At 44.1% G+C, this 26,415-nt stretch overlaps 1 protein-coding gene across 1 annotated transcript; it reads right to left on the bottom strand.

Moving 5' to 3' along the window:
- Positions 1-1,085: 1,085 nt before the first annotated feature.
- LOC129850552 (uncharacterized) lies at positions 1,086-25,643 on the bottom strand. The gene is made up of 8 exons (XM_055916899.1): positions 25,506-25,643; positions 11,758-11,877; positions 7,336-7,580; positions 7,150-7,230; positions 5,305-5,425; positions 5,154-5,206; positions 3,385-3,534; positions 1,086-2,917 (listed from the first exon to the last, which is right to left on the bottom strand). The coding sequence occupies exons 1-8, from the start codon at positions 25,591-25,593 to the stop codon at positions 2,735-2,737; spliced, it is 1,041 nt and encodes a 346-aa protein (XP_055772874.1). The 5' UTR covers positions 25,594-25,643; the 3' UTR covers positions 1,086-2,734.
- Between the last annotated feature and the right edge of the window lie 772 nt (positions 25,644-26,415).

The following is a 26,415-nucleotide window of genomic DNA, read 5'->3' as shown; positions in this document are numbered from 1 at the left end:
GTACTCCCTGACGAAGACCATGCAGCCGAAACGCGTTGGTTTTTAAAACTTTGTTTCTATTGAACATGCCGTACTAATAAAGGCATTTAAATTAATTATATGAAGAGTGCCTTGGTCCTCCTTTCTTTTTGATGTGTTATTTCATAGTTTTGATGTCTTCAATATTATTCTAGAATGTAGAAAATAGTAAAACTAAAGAAAAACCCTGGAATGAGTAGGTGTGTCCAAACGTTTGACTGGTACTGTATATAAAAAATAAATAGATATGACCATTTTACAAATGGTATGATTGCTTAATATGATAGCATTTTGCAAACCCACTCCCTGTCATCCTCAGATGAATGGCTTTGACACCTAAACTTTTGCTTCACTACACGCTCCACTGCTTTGAATGGAGGAACGTTAGCTATAAACCTCAAGTGTCTATCCAGATAATTAAAATGCACCCGCAAAATAAAATTTAAGGAACTTATTGTTCACGTGTCATTTGTGGCGTGCATGATCATGAGCGAAGTCATTGTAGCCTATCATGTGCATCGGCTGACTTGACTTTGCTCTACTGCAGCCGAAGACTCCCAGCAGCCTACCTACCAAATTTTTTACCGTGTCCATTAAAATGTAGAAATACTCAAATCAGCTATCTTTCAATAGTTATCCATGTTACCGAAGCGTCATCTTATTCTTACTATCTACTTTTAAAGCTGATTCGCAGACACAATTAATGGAAGATGCCAAAACTGGAGATAACAATAGGCAAAGTAAAAGATAGTCCAGTAGTTTCCATCTGTGGCAAAGTTTTCCCTAAATCAATGCTGTACTTCAGATGCTGGTCAGTTCCCCAAAGAATATGTTTGTTCTATTTCTGCATGGACTCTGTAGTAGCAACAGTTTATATTTTGTACTTTCTAATACTCTACTGATGTTGTTTCATTGAAAATATCTCTACGACCATAAGCGAACATTTGTGACTGTTATATGATCATGGTATTGCTAGAAATATGCTTTACATGACTAGAATACACTGTCAGAGTCCAATTGCTTTACACATGTGGGTCAGTTCATCAGGCAATGCTTGTTAATACAATAAACTATATGCAGTTTGAAACTTTTTCGATGACATATTAATAATTTGGTTTATTTAAGCCAAGATCAGATGTTAGATTTGATGAAAGGCCCAAAACAGCTGTAGGAATCATAATAAACTAAACTTTTCCTTGTGTGGGGTCTATAAAGAGATGCAAGTTCGTATGTGTGCCATGCTATGTGACATGATCAGGCTAATGTTACCTGTTCAGGTAGACAAAGAAACAGTAGCAGCATTGACACAATCAAAATGTATAGGGCACACAGATATTTCTAACAGAGAAAGTAGGCATATTTACACATGCAGTATTGTATGAAAACAATCAGTCATTCAAAAAACAATAGCTAAAATACATCTTCACTTTCATCCATGTAACTGATGTTTCATGATGATCTGATTTGTTAAGGACAAAAAAGGGCCTTGGGAATGTTGAACATGTTACTAGGGGTTTTGTAGATATTTAACGGCAGTGCTTCGCCACACAAAACCGACCGTTATGTGTGTTTTCCGGAATTGATAAGATTAGTCTACCTGGTTCAACATTCTCAAAGACACAGTGTGGAGTCAGATAAGAAAAAAAAACATTTAAACAACTACAATATAATGTTTGTCATGATGGAAATTGTGACACACTACACTCTTAGAAAAAAAGGGTTACAAAATAGTTCTTTGGCTGTCCCATAGGAGAACCCTTTTTGGTTCCAGGTAGAACCCTTTTGAGTGCCATGTAGAACTCTCTGTGGAAAGGGTTCTACATGGAACCCAAAAGGGTTCTCTACCTTCAAAGGGTTTTCCTATGGGGACAGCTGAAGAACCCTTTTAGGTTCTAGATAGCACATTTTTCTTCTAGGAGTGTAGGCCTACAGAATTATGAAACAAACATATGGCAGCCGATCTCACACAACTATTATGATAGGCCTTGATAAAAGGCAACAGGATTCAACTTTGATCTCTGCACTAGCCAATCATATTGATACCCATTTTAAAGCTGCCTATTCAAATCTCTTCAATGGTTGAAATAATCTCCATATATCATTCTTTCTCCGCTTCTGTTACCCAAATTTATTTTTTTACCTCAGACAGGAGGTTCAAGCAAACGATCACACCAGATCATACAAACAAATTAACCAAGCGATACCTTAAACTACGATGACCCTTTTGGTTCAAATGAGTCCATTTGAGATCTGAAAGACTAAGAACTCGAATATACTGTGCTTCATACTTGAATTTGGAAACAGCAACACAAACTGTCAATTTTGGTGATTTCTTGTTAATTTCTTGCAGCAATTATTGTTTTTGGAATGCAGTCTCTGAACCTGCTGTCCAGTCCCCCAAACTCAGTGTTTAGGCTCCTTCTCTACCACCACTGAAACCTGATAGAGGCCAGTGATCACAATCTCTTCTCTTCACATTACAGGCATCGTCATCATCGTTATAGTCAACATCTTCATCATTGTCATCATTGTCATCATCCTGGGAGTCAAGGGTTGCATGGGGTAGGGTGAGGTGGGCTTGGATATTGAATGGGTGTTTTGTGTTAGAGCCTTGTATCCCCAGGTACACTATGAGGGGAGAGGGATTGGGAATGTGGTGATGATGGGGAGCAGGAGGAATGAGAATGGGGCGTTGGGGATGTAATTCAGAGCTCATTCACATCTCAGTGTCAGCAACCGAGGTCTGGGTGGCAGGTTGGCCGTTGTTGGGTGGTGGCTGGCTCTCAGGAAACTGCCCATTGCTGGTGGGCTTCACCAGGGGCTCCTGTGACTGCAGAGGGGCCACAGACACCAGGGTGTTGGCCTGGTTCTCCTCATGCACCTGGAAACCCTCTTCAGCCTATGGGCAGAACCATAGAGATTTGATTAGAGGAACCTTGATGGTAGGTTGGGCTGAGTAATACGTGTTATTGTGATACAGTACAGATTTAACTGAAGGAATAATATGTTTTGTATGTTGTTCAGAAAAGCAAACGTGTATATGTGTACTGAAGGGAAGGTAAAGTTGAAGGTGAAGCCTGATGACGAGAGGATTCAAAAGCAATCACTTTCTCCCTATGATGGAATTCAAACACGAAAGGTAGAGACAGGGAGTCGTGTCACTTTTGTCTGAGGAGGTCTTAACTATCTTGGTTGAGGTTAGGAATATTTGTGTCAATCAGATGAGGACATTGAGGTTAGTTTATACGATGCCTATGATAAATTATTGTGAAAACAAGACCCACCCAATCTTCCCAGTAAACTGGGTCCTGTACACAGTATTCGTTTGCTATGGGTCTCTCTCACGTCATGGCCACTCTGACTCACCAGTCTCGCTCCCTTGGGTGGTGGGCGGTGGGTTTTCAGGTAGTAACCTGCGATGAGAAGAATAGCCAAGAGCAGTCCAGTGAGCAGCAGGGAGACCAGTACCAACTTGGATTTCTTCCCCCAGCGAGGAACAGCCTCCTCAAAATCAATCTAAAGAGACAAGGAGAGTTATACACATAACAATATAAGGAATTCAGGCTGTACTTTGAAGTTATACCCTATGAGAATTATAGTAGTATGTAATCTGCATTGTCTTGTTTTAGGTGGTTTACTGATACTAGGAATAGCAGTGCCCCTGATGCCTCCTTGGATCAGGCTATTTTACCCCAAGACTGTAGAGGATGGATGAATAACAGTACCCCTAATGCCTCTTTGGATCAGGCTATTTTACCCCCAGACTGTAGAGGATGGATGAATAGCAGTGCCCCTAATGCATCCTTGGATCAGGCTATTTTACCCCAGACTGTGGAGGATGGATTTCAGGCTTTATGTGGCCTGGGCTAGCATAAAGTTCAAGAGATTCAACTGAGCGGAAAAAGGCCAGCATCTCCCTACACCAGTGTTCCCCAACTGGCAGCCCACAATTTTTTGAATTTGAAATATTGGACATAAAAGACTGTAAAAACACCAGCAAATCAGCTCGAACACATAATAGAGATATATCCCTTTTGGCTGAGGAGGTCTTAAGTATCTTGGCTGAGGTTAGGAATGTTTGTGTCAATCAGATAGGAGATTGAGGTTAGCTTATACGATGCCTATGACGAATGATAGTGAAAACAAGACACCAAAGGAAGGCAGTTCCACATGCTTCTCTCTAAACCAGCATTTGGGTGTGGCCCATGTAAAGCTATTTCAGATTGTCATTTTAATTTTAATTGTTGGACATAAAACACTTTAAAAACACCAGCAAATCCAAGTGATTTTCATTTGGGAAATCTGTTCCAAAGTATTCCCATGCATAATTGAGAGATATACAGTATGTGATCGTATACAAATGTAAGCAAGGTTTGAAATGATTATGTTTTAGTCAAATACTATATCTGTTTGGGCTTCTTGCAGTCAATTTGCAGTCTACAAATTATTTGTAATTATGTTCCGGCCCCCTGACCATCCGCTCAAGAAAAGAATTCAGCCCACGGCTGAATCTAGTTAATGATCCCTGCCCTACACCCTTCAGACCAGGGCAGTATCTAAACACAAAGGTGCCATTGAACTAACTGACCAACATAATGAGAAGATTGTGGACGGGTGCAGCTCACTTTACTGTTTAATGCGGCAGGGCAGAGTTACGGGGGTTGTAAGGATGGGTGTAGGGATGGAGCACAGAGTATGTCTAATGTCAAAGGGACAACCAGGTTGAATCATGAGAAGGAAACACCCATTCCTCATTCCCGCTGGTAACACTCAACCCCATCTCCACCGGGAACATAAATTAATTCCAGCTGACAGGAAAGTGGGGATTGTTTTCTGTTTGTCATACAGCATCTTCCCAGCAGCTTGGATCCATGAGTGAGGATTCCTGTCTGGTGGAGGAGTGTCTCACAGTGGTGTTTATCTCACAGTGGTTAGCTAAGGAACCGAATCAGCAATTGTGGTTTTGCCTCACCTACCACGGTGCACAAATTAAAGCATTTTATTGTGGGTTTGACAGCAATGGACACTGATCATAATGCCTTTCTCATGAAGTGTATGTGGTGTGAATTATGTGAACGTCATATGTGTATGGGGAATTGGAATACTCTAATGAATGGAGAGAAGTGATACTCTACCTTGTCTTTTATGTTGTCATTGTTGAACTTCTCAGCCATTCCTTTTGCATCAGCTGTAAGTAGAGATAAGATGGTTTGGTTAATGTTTTTTCAACACCAGACACTCAACAGAATAATCCCACATCATTAAAAAGGAGAAGAGGGAAGCTACCTTCTATGCATTGGCCAGAGATTAGGATTTCATAGGAGTTGTCCTCCTGGTAGACCTCCAGTTTACAGTCGTCTCCACACAGGTGCTCCAACACACTCTCAATTTTAGACCTGGTCTCCTCCTGTGGAAATATCAGTTGGATTAATAACACAGCATGTGAATTTGGGGCTGAACCTGGTCATCCTAGTTAACAGAAATGTGTTCTAACAGAAATGTGTTCACACAGAAATGTGGTAATATACATTCTCATGAATACACAGTTATAACTATGGGTCTTTGGAAATGTACACCACGAAAGGGCCACACCCCCTCCCATATCTCTCTCCCTTAACCCAATAAATGATATCACAACCTTGCAATACTCCAACCTATTTAACATGGTCCAAAAACAGCCACTAGCACTCACAGACAGCTCTGCTCAAATCATTGAGCCCAGCCCCAGATAGGACAGCTGGCTTCGTTACAAAGCTAAGGAAACAGGACCGCTCTCAAGGCCTCATCTGCTACGGCACTCAGAGTATGTTCAATACAGTGCATGTAAAGCACATGAATTCTCATCTTTAAGTTGAAAACAGTTTTATTCACGTCTTTCTCAGCTGTTTCTTGATCCATGATGCAGTCTCTTGGGTCCTGCCCCTGATGCTTTAATGTCTAGTGTAGTCAGTGCATAGCATGGCGGGTCTTCTAACATTTTCAAGATGTTTCCATTATATAATTTTTTCAGTATTTCTTCCTTAGTCATTTGTTCATAATTGAAAAACATATTTTTAAAAACCCATCTACATTATATATGATCCTCAAATAATTGTAAACATACATGGATCTTCACAAATGGGATGTGGTGTCTAACCCAGATGAAGCCAATCAAGTCATAAAGCATAGCCTGGTGTAGGAGTGAGTGTGTCACTGATTACATGCATGCTGCAGGGGGCTTTCCCATGCCGGGCCTAGATAGAGAGGGGGGAGCTAAGTCCCATTCAAGACTCTTACACATGCCTCTTGATGTGTGATATCACCAAGGACTCCTTTATTTCAGGGCACCATTTAATACAATTTTATCTCAACTGAGATCAGAGGAGCTGGAGCTCCAGACGGCAGGCAGTCTGGCAGACAGACACAGTTGAGGAACGCGAGACGCCCCTTCACTTGCCTGGCCGGCACAGAGCGGAATTCCTGTTAGCCCAGCAGCCATTGCCCCAAGACGCTGAGGAATCCTTTTGATACACACGCTATAGCAGCATCCCCACCACCCCCTTCCCCCCTTTCACACCAAAACTTTGAACAAGTTCTTCCCTCTCCTTCTCTCCTGTAGGCATGTCTTGGGTTGTAACAAACTCATTTTGCTCCCCCTCCTCACCTGGCAGGCATAACTAGGGAGGAGAAGGGCTGGTGTGTCACTAGCCTTCTTGTTCACTGCCCGCTGGAGATGTTTTAATCACTGCAGCTTAATGAATAGGAATTTCCTGCTTAGCTAATGTGCACTGGTCTGATAAGGGGCAAATTGCTATGATTTTGCCTCAGGAGTCGGTCATCTATAACATCTTACTCTGACTCCCAGCTTTCGCAAACGTTTTTAACACTGAAACTACCCCCTGGATACAGTTTGAACTGAAGTGAGCACTGCTGTGAGGGTTTCCTGAATGTCACATCAGGAATGTGTTGGCCTTTCCTTTAGTGAGGTGTGTGTGTGTGTGTGTGTGTGTGTGTGTGTGTGTGTGTGTGTGTGTGTGTGTGTGTGTGTGTGTGTGTGTGTGTGTGTGTGTGTGTGTGTGTGTGTGTGTGTGTGTGTGTGTGTGTGTGTGTGTGTGTGCGCGCACATGTACACGTGGTGTGCTCATTACTTACACAGCTGGATGAGGCCTTGAGTTTCAGATTCACTGCATCTCTGTCCTGGACAGCTTCTTTATCAACACACATCACATCAGCCTGTAGAGAGAGACCAGACCACTTCAGTTAGACAAGAGTGTGTATCGTTCATTCTGAACTTGGGTTGGCGATTTGGATGGCATTGTCACTGAACTCGAGGCTCACCTCTGGGATGAGCACAGTGTCACTGAATTGGGAGGTCTGAAACTGCTGGGGAGCCTGGGTCTCCTGGTCGTCACCTGGGTCTGTGATTCCTGCTTCACCAGCCTCCACTGTGGCCTCCCCCATGTCTGTGGTCTCCACTACCCCCTTGGTGACTGGAGTCGCTGTGGTGTCATGTAAGAAGCCTGACAGATCCAGGCCAGGAATACTGGGGAATACAATGATCTGAACTTGGGGTTTATCTGCTTCTGAAAAGAAGAAAAAAGAAAAGTCTCTTTCTTAGTGTTTTATGTCCAGTCAGAGGCATCATGACCATAGGGCACAGGGGCACGTGCCCCCTCAGATTGTTTTGTTTTGTTTGTTTGTTTTTGTTTCTCTGTAATACTACTAGCCACCTAGCAATTTTATGAAGTTGTCTTTAGCTAGGCCAGAGAGGTTCCCAATTTCCCAACCTCATAACTAGCTACCAAGAAGCCATTTCAGGCTATCAAGCAAAGAATAACCACCAGTCAGGAGGATACAGACAGCTCAAGATGTACAGTTGAAGTCGGAAGTTTACATACACCTTAGCCAAATACATTTAAACTCAGTTTGTCACAATTCCTGACATTTAATCCTTGTAAAAATTCCCGGTCTTATGTCAGTTAGGATCACCACTTTATTTTAAGAATGTGAAATGTCAGAATAATAGTGGAGAGAATTATTTATTTAAGCTTTTATTACTTTCATCACATTCCCAGTAGGTCAGACGTTTACATACACTAAATTAGTATTTTCTTGGTCTTGGCTGATTTCTTTAGATTTCCCCATGATGTCAAGCAAAGAGGCACTGAGTTTGAAGGTAGACCTTGAAATACATCCACAGGCACACCTCCAATTGACTCAAATGATGTCAATTAGCCTATCAGAAGCTTCTAAAGCCTATGACATCCTTTTCTGGAATTTTCCAAGCTTTTTAAAGGCACAGTCAACTTAGTGTATGTAAACTGACCCACTGGAGTTGTGATACAGTGACTATAAGTGAAATAATCTGTATGTAAACAATTGTTGGAAAAATGACTTGTGTCATGCACAAAGTAGATGTCCTAACCGACTTGCCAAAACTATAGTTTGTTCACAAGAAATTTGTGGAGTGGTTGAAAAACGAGTTTTAATGACTCCAACCTAAGTGTATGTAAACTTCTGACTTCAACTGTATGCTTAGATATGCAGAAAAATATACATATTTTTAAATAGAATTAAGCATAATGATTATGGCTCTAGATTGCAGGTGTTTGAAAAATGCAAAAATCTCCAACTTCCGGAGGGGGGGCAAGGACCACCCCCCAGACATCCTCATGTTGTAACGATTCTCGTTGGTGGAAGAAGAGGAGGACCAAGGTGCAGCGTGGTACGTGTTCATTTTAATAAACAAAATAAACTGAACACTGAATTTACAAAAAAATAATAAACAGCGAGAACGAAAACGAAACAGTTCTGCAAGCAATACGCACAAACAGAAAACAATCACCCACAACACACAACACACAATGGAAAACAGGCTACCTAAGTATAGCTCCCAATCAGAGACAACGATAGACAGCTGCCTCTGATTGGGAACCACACCAGGCCAAACACAGAAATAGACAACCTAGACATACAACATAGAATGCCCACCCACATCACACCCTGACCAAACAAAACATAGAAACATACAAAGCAATCTATGGTCGGGGCGTGACAGTACCCCCCCCCCCCCCCCCCCCCCCCAACCTGAACCTATAGGGGAGGGTCTGGGTGGGCATCTGTCCGCGGTGACGGCTCTAGGGCGGGACGTGGATCCCACTCCACCATAGTCTTAGCCCACTTAGGTGGTGCCTTTGGAGCGGCGACCCTCGCCGCCGACCCCGGACTGGGAACCCTATCAGCGGGCCCCGAATAGACGGACGACTCCGGCAGCGCCGGAGTGAAGGGCGGCTCCGGCAGCGCCGGAGTGACGGGCGGCTCAGGCAACTCCTGACTGACGGGTGGCTCTGGCAGCTCAGGACAGACGGGCGGCTCTGGCAGGTCAGGACAGGAGGGAGACTCCGGCTGCCCCGGACAGGAGGGAGACTCCGGCTGCTCCGGACAGGAGAGAGACTCTGGCTGCTCCGGACAGGAGGGAGGGTCTGGAGGCTCCGGACTAGAGGGCGTCGCTGGAGGCTCCGGACTAGAGGGCGTCGCTGGAGGCTCCGGACTAGAGGGCGTCGCTGGAGGCTCCGGACTAGAGGGCGTCGCTGGAGGCTCCGGACTAGCTTCCTTCGTTGGAGGCCTCATGCCAATGATCCTCACCGGAGGCTTCATGCCATGGATCCTCACCGGAGGCTTCGTGCCATGGATCCTCACAGGAGGCTTCGTGCCATGGATCATCACTGGAGGCTTCGTGCCATGGATCATCACTGGAGGCTTCGTGCCATGGATCATCACTGGAGGCTTTGTGCCATGGATCATCACTGGAGGCCTCGTGCCATGGATTATCACTGGAGGCTTCTTGCCATGGATCATCACTGGAGGCTTCGTGCCATGGATTATCACTGGAGACTTCTTTCCATGGATTATCACTGGAGGCTTCGTGCCATGGATCATCACTGGAGGCTTTTTGCAATGGATTATCACTGGAGGTTTCTTGCCATGGATTATCACTGGATGCTTCGTGCCATGGATCATCACTGGAGGCTTCTTGCCATGGATCATCACTGGAGGCTTTGTGCCATGGATTATCACTGGAGGCTTCGTGCCATGGATCATCACCGGAGGCTTCGTGCCATGGATCATCACTGGAGGCTTCGTGCCATGGATCATCACTGGAGGCCTCGTGCCATGGATTATCACTGGAGGCTTCTTGTCATGGATCATCACTGGAGGCTTCGTGCCATGGATTATCACTGGAGACTTCTTTCCATGGATTATCACTGGAGGCTTCGTGCCATGGATCATCACTGGAGGCTTTGTGCCATGGATTATCACTGGAGGCTTCTTGCCATGGATTATCACTGGAGGCTTCGTGCCATGGATCATCACTGGAGGCTTCTTGCCATGGATCACCACTGGAGGCTTTGTGCCATGGATTATCACTGGAGGCTTCTTGCCATGGATCATTACTGGAGGCTTCATGCCATGGATTATCACTGGAGGGAGAGACACAGAAGGCCTGGCTCTGGGAGAAGGCACAGAACTCACCAGGCTGGGGAGACATGCAGTAGGCCTTGTCCTTGGCCGAGGCACCAGATGCACTGGACCGTGGAGGCGCACTGGCGGTCTTAAGCGCAGAGCTAGCACCACTCGTCCTGGCTGGATCCCCCCTGTAGCCCGGCAAGTGCGGGGAGTTGGAACAGGCCGCACTGGGCTGTGCTGGTGAACTGGAGACACCGTGCATAGGGCTGGTGCAGTATACCCCGGACCGAGGAGACGCACTGGAGACCAGATGCGCTGAGCCGGCATCATCCCTCCTGGCTCGATGCCCACTCTAGCGAGGCCGATTCGAGAAGCTGTGATGTAGCGCACCGGGCTATGCGTGCGCACTGGGGACACCTTGCGCTTCTCCGCATAACACGGTGCCTGCCCAATCACTCTCTCGCCACGGTAAGCACGGGGAGTTGGCTCAGGTCTCCTACCTGGGTCCGCCAATCTACCCGTGTGCCCCCCCCCCCCCAAAAAAAATTCTGGGGCTGCCTCTCGTGCCCGTTACCTCGCGCCATTCCTCGTAGTGGCGCCGCTCCGCTCTAGCTGCCTCCAGCTCCTCTTTCGGACGGCGATACTCCCCCGGCTGTGCCCAGGGTCCTTTGCCGTCCAAAATTTCCTCCCAAGTCCAGAACTCTCTGCTCTTGGTTACCACGCAGCTTGGTCCTTTTTTGGTGGGTGATTCTGTAACGATTCTCGTTGGTGGAAGAAGAGGAGGACCAAGGTGCAGCGTGGTACGTGTTCATTTTAATAAACAAAATAAACTGGACACTGAATTTACAAAAAAAATAATAAACAGCGAGAACGAAAACGAAACAGTTCTGCAAGCAATACGCACAAACAGAAAACAATCACCCACAACACACAACACACAATGGAAAACAGGCTACCTAAGTATAGCTCCCAATCAGAGACAACGATAGACAGCTGCCTCTGATTGGGAACCACACCAGGCCAAACACAGAAATAGACAACCTAGACATACAACATAGAATGCCCACCCACATCACACCCATACCAAACAAAACATACAAACATACAAAGCAATCTATGGTGAGGGCGTGACACATTGTGTCCCCACAGATGTTTGAGGTGCATTGCGCCCCTGTGTCCACTAGATTTAAAACATTTATGACAAAAAGCTGATAGGATGAGCCTAGGACGGTATATTAATACAGCAACACCAGATCTCTGTGTAGATCATCTTCTAATGGATCCATTTCTTACCTTCATCTGCAAGTTGTGTGGTGTCAATGTCGTCTCCACGAAATAATTCAGCAACATCTGCTGGCTGTGTGGGCCCAGTGACAACATCTGATTCACCCTCGTCTTGTGCAACTACACCACCTGGAAGAGAACAACAAAGGGCTAACTTGCACTATAACACTTGCATGCCAATACGTACTGTAGAAACCATGACAACTTTGTCACAGCAGTGATGTCCCTTTCTGAAAGAGTCTTCTACCTCACTAAGCTTAATAGCTGCTTTTCTCATTTACACCAAGCTACATGGTCATTTGTCTGGACCTTTATATGACATTGTCTTTCCGAGCTATGTTCAACTGATCCCACACATGTGTCCAGGTCTATCGCACCACATTAATAGACAGTATGTGTGCAAACTGACTTTACTTAGCACTTAGACTCACCGGACTGATAGCAATCCTACCACACCCATATAGTCTGGTATTACCAGTGATCCCAGGGGGGCGATCTCATTGGCTGTGAATGTAATCTTGACTGAGGTGTTTGTGTTGGAGCTATGCAGTGCGTCTCTAATAGGTTCCAGGGTCTGACCTGAAATCAATTAGGCCCCATGCAGCACTAAGGAAGGGACTGTAATTAATAGCCCAACTGTGGGGTAACTCCTCAGCTCAGCCTGTGCAAATAAATGTTCTTGTCCCCGCCTGCAAGGGGGCCTGACCCCTGACACATTCCCGCTGGGATGGTGGGTACAAGCCCCCCAGGGGAAATCTCTCTCTGGTCTAATGACAGAGATTATAGGAGCTATGCAGCAAGCACACTGGCTTTAATACATGGGCCTCTGGGTCATTTACTCTTTAAAGTCTTAGTATGTGCATCCATTTCCTCATACCTAGTTAGCTATGCAGCTGGACCGAGGAATGTGATTATTTCTTCCTCCTTCCTAGCTAATTATGAAGATAAATATAATAACTGCACAGACTTTCACACTCTCAAAAACAATCTTGTAATTACTAAAACCTTTAAGAATTTGATATTTCAATGCTTAACTATCAGAAGACTGTAAATTCTTTCATTGCCAGGTGTCATGCAATAAGAGAGATGCCTCTCAATGCTAAGAGGGTAAGGATATCTCCCCAGTGTGTGATTATAACACCCATTTATCCTCCAACAGGGTAAAGTCATACTGTGTATGTAGGTCTCTTGTGCCCGTATGTGCCTTTAAGTGGGTGCTTTGACTGGGCTTCTTGATAGACCACTGATACCCTTACTTCGGGATGGACATGTCTTTTAGACTGATTGGCTTTGGTACTGACACCATCTCAGTCCCAGCTCTCACATGCAAAGAAGTAATGGGAGAGCTGTGCCTCCCAACAACAGTTCAGACTCATTAGTCAGTGGGATACACAACATCAAGTCATCTAGGTAAATGACGTTTCCATCTAGCTAGCCTGTTAAACAGCCGAATGCCCTGCTGAAATATACTGCTGCTTTACTAAAACTGTTGGTGCACAGTGATGTCGAAACCATAATTATATATTTTTTTAAATAGCCATAGTTCTACCTATCAGGCCCTCTGAGGTAAAAGCTTGTTTTACACAGCGTGATGAGTCATTTTATATTTTCAAGTAAGTTACTGTGGTGGTGGGTTGAATCAAGTACAAAACTGATAATGTACTTTGTCATATTGTTTTCTAGTCTTGTCAGCAACTATATTTCATGTGGGTAGTGCTAATGCAGTGCATACTATACAGGGCAGTGGATGTTTCATAAACTAAACTGGGCAAAGATCTTGCTGCTATGAAATTTCTTAATAAGCTGTGCGCCTGACTCCCTTTTTCCTGAGATTGAACATGTTTACTGAGATAGTTATGGCAACGAAGAAAGCTCTGCAATCGTTTGCCCCCTGTAGCCTTCTCCTCTAAATCAATGGCATTACCTCATCCACGAGGTTTTGCCAAAATTCTGTACATCTCATTAAGACTCTCTCCTCCCTACCTGCCTTTTCCCCATGCAGTTAAACAATGTTGTTTTCTGGTTAAACCCACAGAAGCTTTGTCCAAGACAGAACTGAATGTTGCATAATTGGGCTGGGTTTGGATAAGCTACTATATCACCAGGTTGGACATTTCTGACTGTCTTTCCACCCTGTTTGCTTGTGGAATTGAACTTTTATAGTCAGTTGTTGCAGTATGCTAAATGCAGTGCGTTGCATTGATTGGACTTGCTAAATCAGTATGACGAGCAAGTGCCACAAGGGCGAAACAGTTAGCGTGCCATGTAAACAGGTGGGTCAACACTACTGAAGAAGGTCTCACACTGGTATACTTAGACTAGCAACTGTTGGTTATAGCTGTCACATGTGTTTTGTGACAATTTAATTGTGTTTACGAGCTACCTCTCTGTCATTGTAAATAATTTATGTGCATATTGCTACCAGCTCTGTTTTAGGTATATAACAGCCCACAGAGCCAGCCAACCAGTCTATTTACCAAGAGGGTTTTCATCTGTACTTTTTGTAGCTGTCTATATACCACCACAAACTGATGCTGGCACTAAAACCGCACTCAATGAGCTGTATACGGCTATAAGCAAACAGGAAAATGCTCCAAAGGCGGCGCTCCTAGTGGCCGAGGACTTTAATGCATCAACAAGAAAGTGGTCAGATGAAGCAGATGTTAAGCTAAAGGATTGTTTTGCTAGCACAGACTGGAATATGTTCCGGGATTACTCCGATGGCATTGTGGAGTACACCACATCAGTCACTGGCTTCATCAATGAGTAACGTCATCCACACAGTGATGTACATAGATACCCCAACCAGAAGCCATGGATTACAGGCAACATCCACACGGAGCTAAAAGGTAGAGCTTCTGCTTTCAAGGAGTGGGAGTCTTACCCGGAAGCATTTAAGAAATTCCACTATGCCCTCCAACAAACCATCAAACAAGAAAAAGCGTCAATACAGGACTAAGATTGAATCGTACTACACCGCCTCCGACTCTCGTCGGATGCAAACTATTACAGACTACAAAGGGAAGCACAGCCCGAGCTGCTCAGTGACACAAGCCTACCACACGAGATAAATAACTTATATGCAAGTAACACTGAAGCATGCATGAGAGCATCAGCTGTTCCGGACGACTGTGTGATCACGCTCTCCGTAGCCTATGTGAGTAAGACCTTTAAACAGGTCAACATTCACAAGGACGCAGGGCCAGACGGATTACCAGGACGTGTACTCCGAGCATGCGCTGACCAACTGGCAAGTGTCTTCACTGACATTTTCAACCTGTCCCTGACTGAGTCTGTAATAACAACATATTTTAAGCAGACCACCATAGTCCCTGTGCCCAACGACACCAAGGTAACCTGCCTAAATGACTACCGACCCGTAGCACTCACGTCTGTAGCCATGAAGTGCTTTGAAAGGCTGGTCATGGCTCACATCAACACCATTATCTCAGAAACCCTAGACCCACTCCAATTTGCATACTGCCCCAACAGATCCACAGATGATGCAATCTCTATTGCACTCAACACTGCCCTTTCCCACCTGGACAAAAGGAACACCTACGTGAGAAAGCTATTCATTGACTACAGCTCAGTGTTCAACACCATAGTGCCCACAAAGCTCATCACTAAGCTAAGGACCCTGGGACTAAACACCTCCCTCTGCAACTGGACCCTGGACTTCCTGACAAGCCGCCCCCAGGTAGTAAGGGTAGGTAATAACACATCCGCCACGCTGACTCTCAACACGGGGGACCCTCAGGGGTGCATGCTCAGTTCCCTCCTGTACTCCCTGTTCACTCCCAATTACCTCGACTAACCGGTGCCCCCGCACATTGACTCTGTACCGGTACCCCCTGTATATAGCCTCGCTATTGTTATTTTATTGCTGCTGTTTAATTATTTGTTACTTATCTATTTTTTTACTTAACACTTTTTTTTCTTAACTTCTTAAAGCATTGTTGTTCAAGGGCTTTTAAGTAAGTATTTCACTGTAAGGTTGTTGTATTCAGCGCATGTGACAAATACAATTTGATTTGATTTGATAACACCTGGTTGCTTAGTTTAAAATAGAGCCATACAGAGGATGATGTTTAGCAACCCTGCCAGCATGGCCAGTAAAGCCTGAGCAGCCTTAATCACTGTCTGACCAGCCATCAGTCATCAGCTACGTGTTCTACACACAAATCCACTTAACCAGAATCTAACCTCAACATGGCAGCACTGGTGTAGCGCAGTTTCTCTGAACCCCCCCCACGCAAAGTCAGAGTTTGGGCGCTCTGATAGCTGTCCATGGTTCTGAAATTGCGATGTCTATGTATCTGCCTGTCGATAGGCTGTCAGATTATTTGGTGCTAGTGCTTGTAGTAGCCTATAGCTTTGCTTTAATGGATACATGCTTATTTATATTTGGTTGTCAGGCCTACTGCTTATGTTAAGCCTAATGCTTATGTTTCACGAAGCTATAGAATGCTAGCTGGCGGCAAGAATGTACACTACCGTTGAAAAGTTTGGGGTCACTTAGAAATGTCCTTGTTTTCCATGAAAACATACATGAAATTAGTTACAAAATGAATAGGAAATATAGTCAAGATGTTGACAAGGTTATAAATAATGATTTTTAATTGAAATAATAATTGTGTCCTTCAAACTTTGCTTTCGTCAAAGAATCCTCAATTTGCAGCAATTACAGCCTTGCAGACCTTTGGCAATCTAGTTGTCAATTTGTTGAAGTAATCTGAAGAGATTTCACCCCATGCTTCCTGAAGCACCTCCCACAAATTGGATTGGCTTGATGGGCACTTCTTACGTACCATGTGGTCAAGCTGCTCCCACAACAGCACAATAGGGTTGAGATCCGGTGACTGTGCTGGTCACTCCATTATAGACAGAATACCAGCTGACTGCTTCTTCCCTAAATAGTTCTTGCATAGTTTGGAGCTGCGCTTTGTGTCATTGTCCTGTTGGAGGAAATTGGCTCAAATTAAGCGCCTTCCACAGGGTATGGCATGGCTTTGGCATGGCTTTTACCACCACCAGGCCATCACATTGCCTCCACCATGCTTGACAGATGGCGTCAAGCACACCTCCAGCATCTTTTCATTTTTTCTGCGCCTCGCGAATGTTCTTCTTTGTGATCCGAACACCTCAAACTTAGATTCGTCTGTCCATTACACTTTTTTCCAATCTTCCTCTGTCCAGTGTCTGTGGTCTTTTGCCCCTCTTAATATTTTCTTTTTATTGGCCAGTCTGAGATAAGGCTTTTTCTTTGCAACTCTGCCTAGAAGGCCAGCATCCCAGAGTCGCCTCTTCACTGTTGACGTTGAGACTGCTGTTTTGCGGGTACTATTTAATGAAGCTGCCAGTTGAGGACTTGTGAGGCGTCTGTTTTTCAAACCAGACACTCTAATGTACTTGCTCAGTTGTTGACTGGGGCCTCCCACTCCTCTTTCTATTCTGGTTAGAGCCAGTTCGCTCTGTTCTGTGAAGGGAGTAGTACACAGCGTTGTACGAGATCTTCCGTTTCTTGGAAATTTCTCGCATGGAATAGCCTGCATTTCTCAGAACAAGAATAGACTGATGAGTTTTAGAAGAAAGTGAATTGTTTCTGGCCAATTTGAGCCTGTAATCAAACCCAGAAATGCTGATGCTCCAGATACTCAACTAGTATAAAGAAGGCCAGTGTTATTGCTTCTTTAATCAGAACAACAGTTTTCAGCTGTGCTAACATAATTGCAAAAGGGTTTTCAATTGATCAATTCACCTTTTAAAATGATAAACTTGGATTAGCTAACACAACGTGCCATTGGAACACAGCAGTGATGGTTGCTGATAATTGGCCTCTGTACGCCTATGTAGATATTCCATAAAAAAATCTGCTGTTTCCAGCTACAATAGTCATTTACAACATTAACAATGTCTACACTGTATTTCTGATCAATTTGATGTTATTTTAATGTACAAAAAAATTGCTTCTCTTTCAAAAACAAGGACATTTCTAAGTGACCCCAAACTTTTGAACTGTAGTGTATTTACTTGTTGAGTAATTAAAGTGGGAAACTCAAACATTGCAGATTGGAAAATGAATTTTCAATGCAACAGCATACTAATCAGTAACCAATAGATTTTTACATACAACTGTCCTGTAGGCCTATAGCCTACCTTAGCCGTCCTCGCGCTCTCTCACCTCATATTCATCATCGCCAGCACCACCCCAATATCAACATATGTGAAAATGGCACGTTTATGTTTTGCAGTAAAAACGAGAGGAAGATGTGTTTCCAATGACATCAACCAAGTAGTAGGCAATGCCTACTCATAATTGATTTAAATCACACAACGCACACCAGGGTAGCCTAGTGGTATGAGTATTGGGCCAGTAACTGAAAGGTTGCAAGATCAAATCCTTGAGCAGACAAGGTAAAAATCTGTTGTTCTGCCCCTGAACAAGGCAGTTAATCCACTATTCCTAGGCCGTCATTGTAAATAAGAATTTGCTCTTAACTGACTTGCCTAGTTAAATTAAGGTAAAAAAATAATAATACACACAAATTATTTTTTATTGCAAACACTTATCTTCAACAACAAAAAAATTGTCACGGTTGTGTGGAGATACGGACCAAGACGCAGCGTGATTAAAGTTCCACATATTTATTTACGCGAAACTTCCAAACAAAAAAAAGAAACCACAAACCGTGACATCAGAGATACCACATGCACTAACTCAAAACAAGATCCCACAAAACACAGTGGGGAAAATGGCTGCCTAAATATGATCCCCAATCAGAGACAACGATAAACAGCTGCCTCTGATTGAGAACCATACCAGGCCAACATAGAAATAAAACAACCTAGATTACCCACCCTAGTCACACCCCGACCTAACCAAAATAGAGAATAAAAAGGCCCTCTATGGTCAGGGCGTGACATTTTTACTACAAACCTAATTTCCTCATATGTTGATGATGGGGTGGTGCTGGAGATGATGAATATGAAGTCAAACGTTTTTTAAATGTCCCTTTAATTCCAAATAATACAATCAGTCCACTGTCAAAACAATAGCTTACTATGGATTGTTTCATTATGCAGACAATGCAGTCTAGCCTACTAGCCTATCTATAGCTATACACAGTATTTAGCTGGTAGAGTGTAAATGGAAATGGAAACATGCTCCAGGTGAAACCTATGATCCTTTATAGATGTATCTTGTTAAAACCACTTCAATCAGTGTAGATGAAGCGAAGGAGACAGGTTAAATACATATTTTTAAGCCTTGAGACAATTGAGACGGATTGTGTATGTGTGCCATTCAAAGGGTGAATGGGCAAGACAAAATACTTAAGTGCCTTTGAACGGGGAATGGTAGTAGGTGCCAGGTGCACCGGTTTGAGTGTGTCTGCAACACTGCTGGGTTTTTCACGCTCAACAGTTTCCCATGTGTATCAAGAATGGTCCACCACCCAAAATACATCCAGCCAACTTGACACAACAGTGGGAAGCATTGGAGTCAACATGGGCCAGCATCCCTGTGGAAAGCTTCGACACCTTGTAGAGTCCATGCTCTGACACATTGAGGCTCTTCTTGGGGCAAAAGGGGTGTAACTCAATATTAGTGTATATTACACATTGGACACATTGGACACACTCACACTCGGACTCCACGCTGACGAGGCTATCCGTATCTTCACTCGTAGGTTTACCAGTGTTCATAGAAGGGGTGTTGCTCTCATGAGCGCGGGTGTGTCTCTGGCAGTCATCAGCTTGATTTTCAGGGAGAGGAGGAGGAGAAGAAGTGAGTTCCTCTCACTTGAGGAACTGAGGGGAGGAAGAAGAGGAGGAGCAATGCCACTGTTATTGGCGTGCCTGGGCATTGAGGTCTCTGTCAGGACTGTTAGGCTGCTAGTACCAGCTGCTGCATAAATAGGCCTACTAGCTTCCACCTGCCATGGTGTTTCGTCAGTCAAGGATGAGGTGGTGGTAGCTTTACTGATGTGGTTATCTTCAGTAAGTTGGCACGAGCTTGATCAGATAAAGCTTTTTTGCTGTTTTTTTGTGCACCAATTTGTTCTTGCCTTTTATTTATCTATCTTGAAAAACAAACTCACTCTCCATCAACCGAGTCTGACCTGATTCACGTAATTGTTTTTTTTACTTGATAGCCAATTAGATGAGGGGGCCGAGGCGGGCTGCTGCTGGCGCCGCTGAGAAATAGGCTAATTAGATCCATGAAAACTAGTCTGACTAACTCATCTTCTACCCATGTAGATGTAGACAACACAAACACTTTGCTTGCTACATGTGGAAACTAAAAAACAGGGTAACTGTCAAAAGTATTTATAAAAAATAGACATAGGTGTGAGACGACGGACACTTGAGGCCCCAGAGCTCAAGGAACCTTTGAACACCATTTTGCTTCATTTTGATTCGCTTTTTAAGGGCTCCATGTTTCATGACATGTTAATGTTAATTTCAGGCAACTGGTGGTGCAGTATGAACGATTTGATTTAGTTGTTAGTCATCACCGATGATCCTCACTATATGGGAATGGGGAAGTGTGAATAACCTTTAGCATAGCTGTGGAGCACACAGTAGGGCCAGTATGTAGTCATCCCCTTTGGTTTGTGCTGTAATGAATACAGTGGGGTCTTGTGGGCTGAGCTGCCATGCCGCTAAGAGCAGGAGGTTAGCAATCAGACAGAACACTTCCTCTGATTCTCACAGGATGACCTCTCCTTTGCCCTCTACCCAGGAACCACAGCTATAGCTAACCTGTCTATGATTTACTGCATCCATTCCTTATTTTGAGGCCCCCTTTGTCTCTCTACCCTTCTCTTTATTCTTCTTACCTATTCTTTATGTGTTGCATGGAGCACTAATGTGAAGCCCTGAACCATGTCACTTAACCCCCCCCCCCCCCCCCCCCCCCCCCCCGGCCTTTATAGCCACTCCGCCCCAGATGTTATTCCAACGGCCTCGACTGCCCTGCACTCTGAGATTTTCCCAGCAGATGGTCAGATTGACAGGTCTGGATATCCTCCGGCTTTCACTCGTCTCAAGGGAGTTCTGGATGGGGGAATGCCGGCAGCAGCAGCAGCAGCCTTGGAGGAGAACAAGCCAGCTAAATGTATAGGCAACCCCCCATCTGTTCCACCCACCCTTCTCCAGTTGTGGACTTCTTATCCCCAGGATCTACAGAGGTGAGAAGTATATGCTTTCACCAGGCACATCCCTCCCACGCAACGCAACACGTCATGCCCACAGTCAGAGCTGGGTAGTGGCCCTGTCTTCCTATGGCCAGCAACAGACAACCAGACTGGCCCATACAGTAAGCTACTCCTCTCTGCTGCTGGAGGGGCAGGGGCAGAGTATGCTTTGGACTGTGACACAGGACTTAGTGAGGTGATAATGGTCTGCAGGCACGAGTGGACCACCATTCTCACATAGTGTGCAATGGTAACCACATGAGATAGTGTTTGCACAAGGAGAGCCAAACACGCAAACTCGAAAACAAACTGTCTCATTAATCTTCAAATTCCACAAATAAAATGCTGCTTTAGCCAAAACCTTTTTTTCACTGTCTATAAAGCTAAATTCACGTCTTTAAAATAAGGGATTCTCCTCTATACAAGACAGGTTCTATAAACTGGACTGATATAGTATCTATTTTTTGTTGCATCAGCGATATATGTTTGGAACGTTCCTCACACATCCTCCAACAGGATATGTGTGAAGGGTGGCTCAGTGAGGAATGAGAGGGGTGTGTGGGAGAAGGGGCACCGGGTGATCCTGCGTGTCAGACCCTCATTATAACCCACCCATGTCTGTCATAACACCCCTCTGACACCCTCCATGTATAGTTGTCTGTACACAGTGCCACCAAAGCACAAGGCCAGGGTAACATTCTCAAGAAACAATTTATTTTCTTCCCCGGTGATTATAAGGTTAGGCTCTCCCTCCCTTTTGTGTTCAGTTTTGAAGTCCTGTTCTCACTAATAGTTACAATGCTGAATGAAACCTCACTCTACTGGCAATTCTAGCCACTCTTTAGATTTCTCTTGTGTATGATTCTATAGTACAACTGAGGAATTTGCGTCTGAAAGTGCCGCTTTTAGTGGCTGAGGAATGGGACATTGGACCTCAGTCCCTCGGGAGGTGAACACAGTATTGCAACTCTAGACTCCTGACCTGCTATCTTAAACTCTGTCTCTGTCACAGAACCAGCCCAGCCCACTTTTCCCTGGCATTAAACCCAGAAAGAGGATGGAGGATCTCATGTTTTTAATCAAGCTCCAGTGCTGCACCCATGGCTGCCCAGAAGCTCTCATCCCACCCTGGGGCTACGACAGCCAAGTTCTGGGGACTTCAGTCAGAAGCTCTCATCCCACCCTGGGGCTACGACAGCCAAGTTCTGGGGACTTCAGTCAGAAGCTCTCATCCCACCCTGGGGCTACGACAGCAAAGTTCTGGGGACTTCAGTCAGAAGCTCTCATCCCACCCTGGGGCTACGACAGCCAAGTTCTGGGGACTTCAGTCAGAAGCTCTCATCCCACCCTGGGGCTATTGCAGCCAAGTGGTAGGGACTTCAATCAGGACTCATTTGTTTCTACTTGTGTATGTATTTCACTTTACAGATTGTCTGTTACAGTTTCACTGCTGTATACATTACCTTAACTGTTCCTGTCTGGGAGAAGTAAATCAGTAAAAGTTTGGACATTGATTCAGTTCAGAGAGAATCACAAGGACATTTCAATTCTACTGCAGACAAATTACTACCATGCCTCTGGAGGTGGTATTGAATAACAGCCATGTCCAGACTAAACTAGACAATATCAAGACACTAAACTGGAAACGTAGACTGGCCCTCAACAAAAAACAGAATGGTTTTCTATTTAGAATGATACATTTATTATCTAATGTTAAGTATCCATGTTTATTCTGCTTATCACCACAGATAGTAAAGGAAAGACATGGACATGTCCACTCTCCCACACAAAGATTGTTTCACAGCAAGTTAGAAACAATTATAAAACAGACTACAAAAACATAACGATCAACTGGAAACAGTGTGATTTAGCAATCTTACAGAAACTAATATTAATTTTCCTTTATTTAACTAGGCAAGTCAGTTAAGAAAAAAAATATTATTTACAATGACGACCTACCCCAGCCAAACCCAGACAACGCTGGGCCAATTGTGCACCTCCCTATGGGACTCCCAATCACAGCCAGATGTGATGCAGCCTGGATTCCAACCAGGTATTGTAGTGATGCATCTTACACTGAGATGTAGCGCCTTAGACCGCTGTGCCACTCAGGAGCCCAAAGAGGATGACGTGTCCTTCTTCAGGCCTTATAAGATACAAAATAAATGTTCCTGTTCCAAAGGTGCTGGACTTGGACTGGGTTTTCAGCCATGCCCTGGACGTAATGCTATTTACTTTATGAGAGGAGTGGCTTCTTTGTTGGACATGTTCCTGTGTGAGTGTTCAGTAGATGTTGCTAAAATAGAATCTATGATTCACATAATTACAGGTCCTGAGGTCAGGTCGAGTTCCCTCTGAAACTAGTAAGTCTCCTAAAACCAGGGAAAAGCATATGGCTTAAATCCTTTGTAGTCTGTTTATAAACACAACCTCTCGAAATGTTAGAAACTTCACTTGAGAACACTAGGTGGTTCTACTCCATTTGTGATTCATGCATGCGGCAGGTAGACTAGTGGTTGGGCTAGTAACTGAAAGGTTGCTGGTTTGAATCCCTGAGCTGACGAGGTGAAAAATCTGTCAATGTGCCATTGAGCAAGGCAATTAACCCTAGTTTCTCTGGATAAGAGTGTCAGCTAAATTACTCAAATGTAAACATGTACATTTGCTCTCATCATGTGATGCTGAAATGAGATCCATTTATACTCTGTTTTGTTAAGTTTAACTTTCAGAGGTGACTTTAAAAAGTTACAATTGCATTAACTTTTGAGTGCCACAGTATGTTAGTAGTTCCCTTCATTCTGCTGTTTGGCTATAGCTCTTGAATCCATTCTCCAAACCCATCTCTGACAAGCCCCTCCACATTAACTACTGTACTGCAGCTATGCCAACATCTGTCTTTTAGCTCTGACTTAATCCACAGTACTACAGTAATTCTGCACAGTGATTACATAATACAGCCCTCTCCCAGATGTCTAAAGTTGACCGGAGCATCCGGCGATAAAACAAATGGTATACAGTAAGTTGGACTTTGTTTGAAAGAAGTACTTGTCTCTTCTCAGGAAATAGACTTTAAGCAAACTATAGACTGTTTTGTTGTTTTCCCTCCTTTTCTCCCTCTTGCTTCTCCTGTTGCTTAACCACTTCTTGCGCCCATGCATTCTCCCTCCTACTGTTTAGGAGGCATTCTGCTACCATTCATTTTTTGTCAGCTAGCTTGGCATGGCGTTGTGATGTCCAGCTTTTCATTGAATGGTAAATTATATTAAACATGTGTCCACACAATCTTCAGATTCAAGATTCTCTTAAGATATGAGGAAACATAACATTTTTACTCTTTAACATTAATCTACATACATGTGTTCCACAGATCATAGCAGAACCAACTGCCTTCTACTTATAGGAATAGATTTGTGCTTCCAATACCAATTACATCATTTGTAATACATCTAATAAACATTGCATCACTTTCAGATTAAGCAATTTACTATGTCAATATTTCTTGCCACACCACAGCAAAAAACTAATGCAATTAGGGAGAACATAAATAGCTGCTTTTGTTGTAATGTTAATTGATGTGCAGTTTGGTGTTGCTGGCAGAACAAATACAAATGTTTTGGGTTAACTTTTTGGGCTCCCAAGTGGTGCAGTGGTGTAAGACACTGCATCTCAGTGCTAAGAAGTGTTACTACAGACAACCTGGTTTGAATCCACACTGTAGTCTCTTCTGGAAATGTGTTAGATCAGATGGAGATGATAGGAAAAAACTCCCAATCTTGTACTTAACCCTTTCATCAGGCATGTGGCCAGTGTTTATGGTCCAGATAATAGCTGCTATTCTGCCAAGACTAGTCGATACTCTAGGTGAACACAAAGAGAGTCTCTAATTGACATAATTTTACCCCTGGGTGCCTTGGTACGGCCCCTGCTGTATCAACACAAGCATAACTCCCACCCATATTTTATACCCAACAGTTCTTCACTCAACTTTCACCCTCCCCTCCCCACCCACCCCATACATCCACACACAACCATCTGCTAATTATAAACACACACAGCTCTCTCCCAGCTATCGTAGAACATTGGCATATAGTCAATGAAATAGCAGATATTGCAGTACAACAAGTCAGCCCTGGGGCCTTGAAAGGATCACATTGTTGAGAAGTTGTATAATTTGGAGAGAGAGTTCCCATAGGCAATAAATAGGTGCAGGTTATGCATGCATGAATCAGCTGCACAATGACTGTAGGTTTCATATTCAAATTGGCCCCTTTGATTGCTACTTTATGCTCCAAAGTAACTTTTCCCTTTCAGAATCATACGGGTGGGGGGGGGGGGGGATTCCATGAAGTTATCCTGCATTTATAAATTATTACACACTGCTAAACCATGGGTTTATTTTCATGAAAGTGAAAATCATGTTGACACCATTGTATAAAGTTGATAACATGAAAATCTCTGTGTTCAGCCTGAGACAACCCCTGAACCCCACCCCTGTCCCCTCACATGCTTTCTTTCAAGTTCAGCTTGAGGAGTCTGGATGTATGAGTTTTTACTTACCGTGAAAGAGGGTGGTGATGAGAAGCAAAGTGAATGCCAGCATTTTGTGGGTCTCATTCATTCTCTGTGTGGATGCTGCTACTGCCATTCTCCTCCTGTTTGTGTGAGCGTCCAGGGTGTGTGAGCGTCCAGGGTGTGTGAGCGTCCAGGGTGTGTGAGCGTCCAGGGTGTGTGAGCGTCCAGGGTGTGTGAGCGTCCAGGGTGTGTGAGCGAGAAAGAAGGGGAGCACCAGTGGACCAGACCAGTTTAGGATTTCCTCTTACCGTGAGTGGGACGGGCCGGATAAAGTGCCACTTGTGCTCTGGCACTTTTATATGGCTGCCCTCCCTCGCTGAGGCGCAACCCCACACCCCTTCTCTCACTGGTTACTTTAATCCTTCATCTGTGGCCCCACCCTACTGGGTGGGTGGGGGGAGAGATGGAGCATGGCAGAAGGAGGGAAAAAGGGAAAGAAGAAAATAATGGACTTGTGTTGGGATTCTAAACTTGTGTTTGATGTATAGTTGAATGGAGTTTGAAAATAGTTCTGCAGAAATCTTCCAATATTTCTGAGTAGTTTTATTTTGTTGACCTGTATTATATAGATTATGTTGGTTAATTAATAACTTCAAAGTTACAATGCCTGTCATAAAATGAAACATCTAGCATCATCAGTGGCTATAACGTAACATCTATTGTTCATAGTGGAGATGTTCACAGTTAGAGACTAATTCTGTTGTGGACTCCTGAAAGGCTTTGGAGGGAAGCAGTCATTCTGCACACAATGGAAGGTATTAGAGGACAATAGACTGTGGGCCATTTGTCTATAATGGGCTTATGCAGATGCCATAAGGTAAGGTAAGCTTTACGGGGCTAGCTGAAACAGTAGTGTGATCCTCTTCTTATGCTAAAGGACTTAAATCCATCCCAG

This window comes from Salvelinus fontinalis, chromosome 3, assembly GCF_029448725.1.
Source record: "Salvelinus fontinalis isolate EN_2023a chromosome 3, ASM2944872v1, whole genome shotgun sequence".
Taxonomy (NCBI): domain Eukaryota; kingdom Metazoa; phylum Chordata; class Actinopteri; order Salmoniformes; family Salmonidae; genus Salvelinus; species Salvelinus fontinalis.
Note: the sequence above shows the minus strand (reverse complement) of the source record. Positions and strands in the feature narration are given on the sequence as shown.

Coding starts and splice junctions, on each gene's coding strand:
- LOC129850552 (XM_055916899.1), bottom strand. CDS start 25,593: ATGGCAGTAGCAGCATCCACACAGAGAATGAATGAGACCCACAAAATG. Junction 5,426..7,149: donor TCAAGGCCTCATCCAGCTGT/GTAAGTAATGAG, acceptor ATATTTCCACAG/GAGGAGACCAGGTCTAAAAT. Junction 3,535..5,153: donor ATGACAACATAAAAGACAAG/GTAGAGTATCAC, acceptor TTGTCTCTTTAG/ATTGATTTTGAGGAGGCTGT.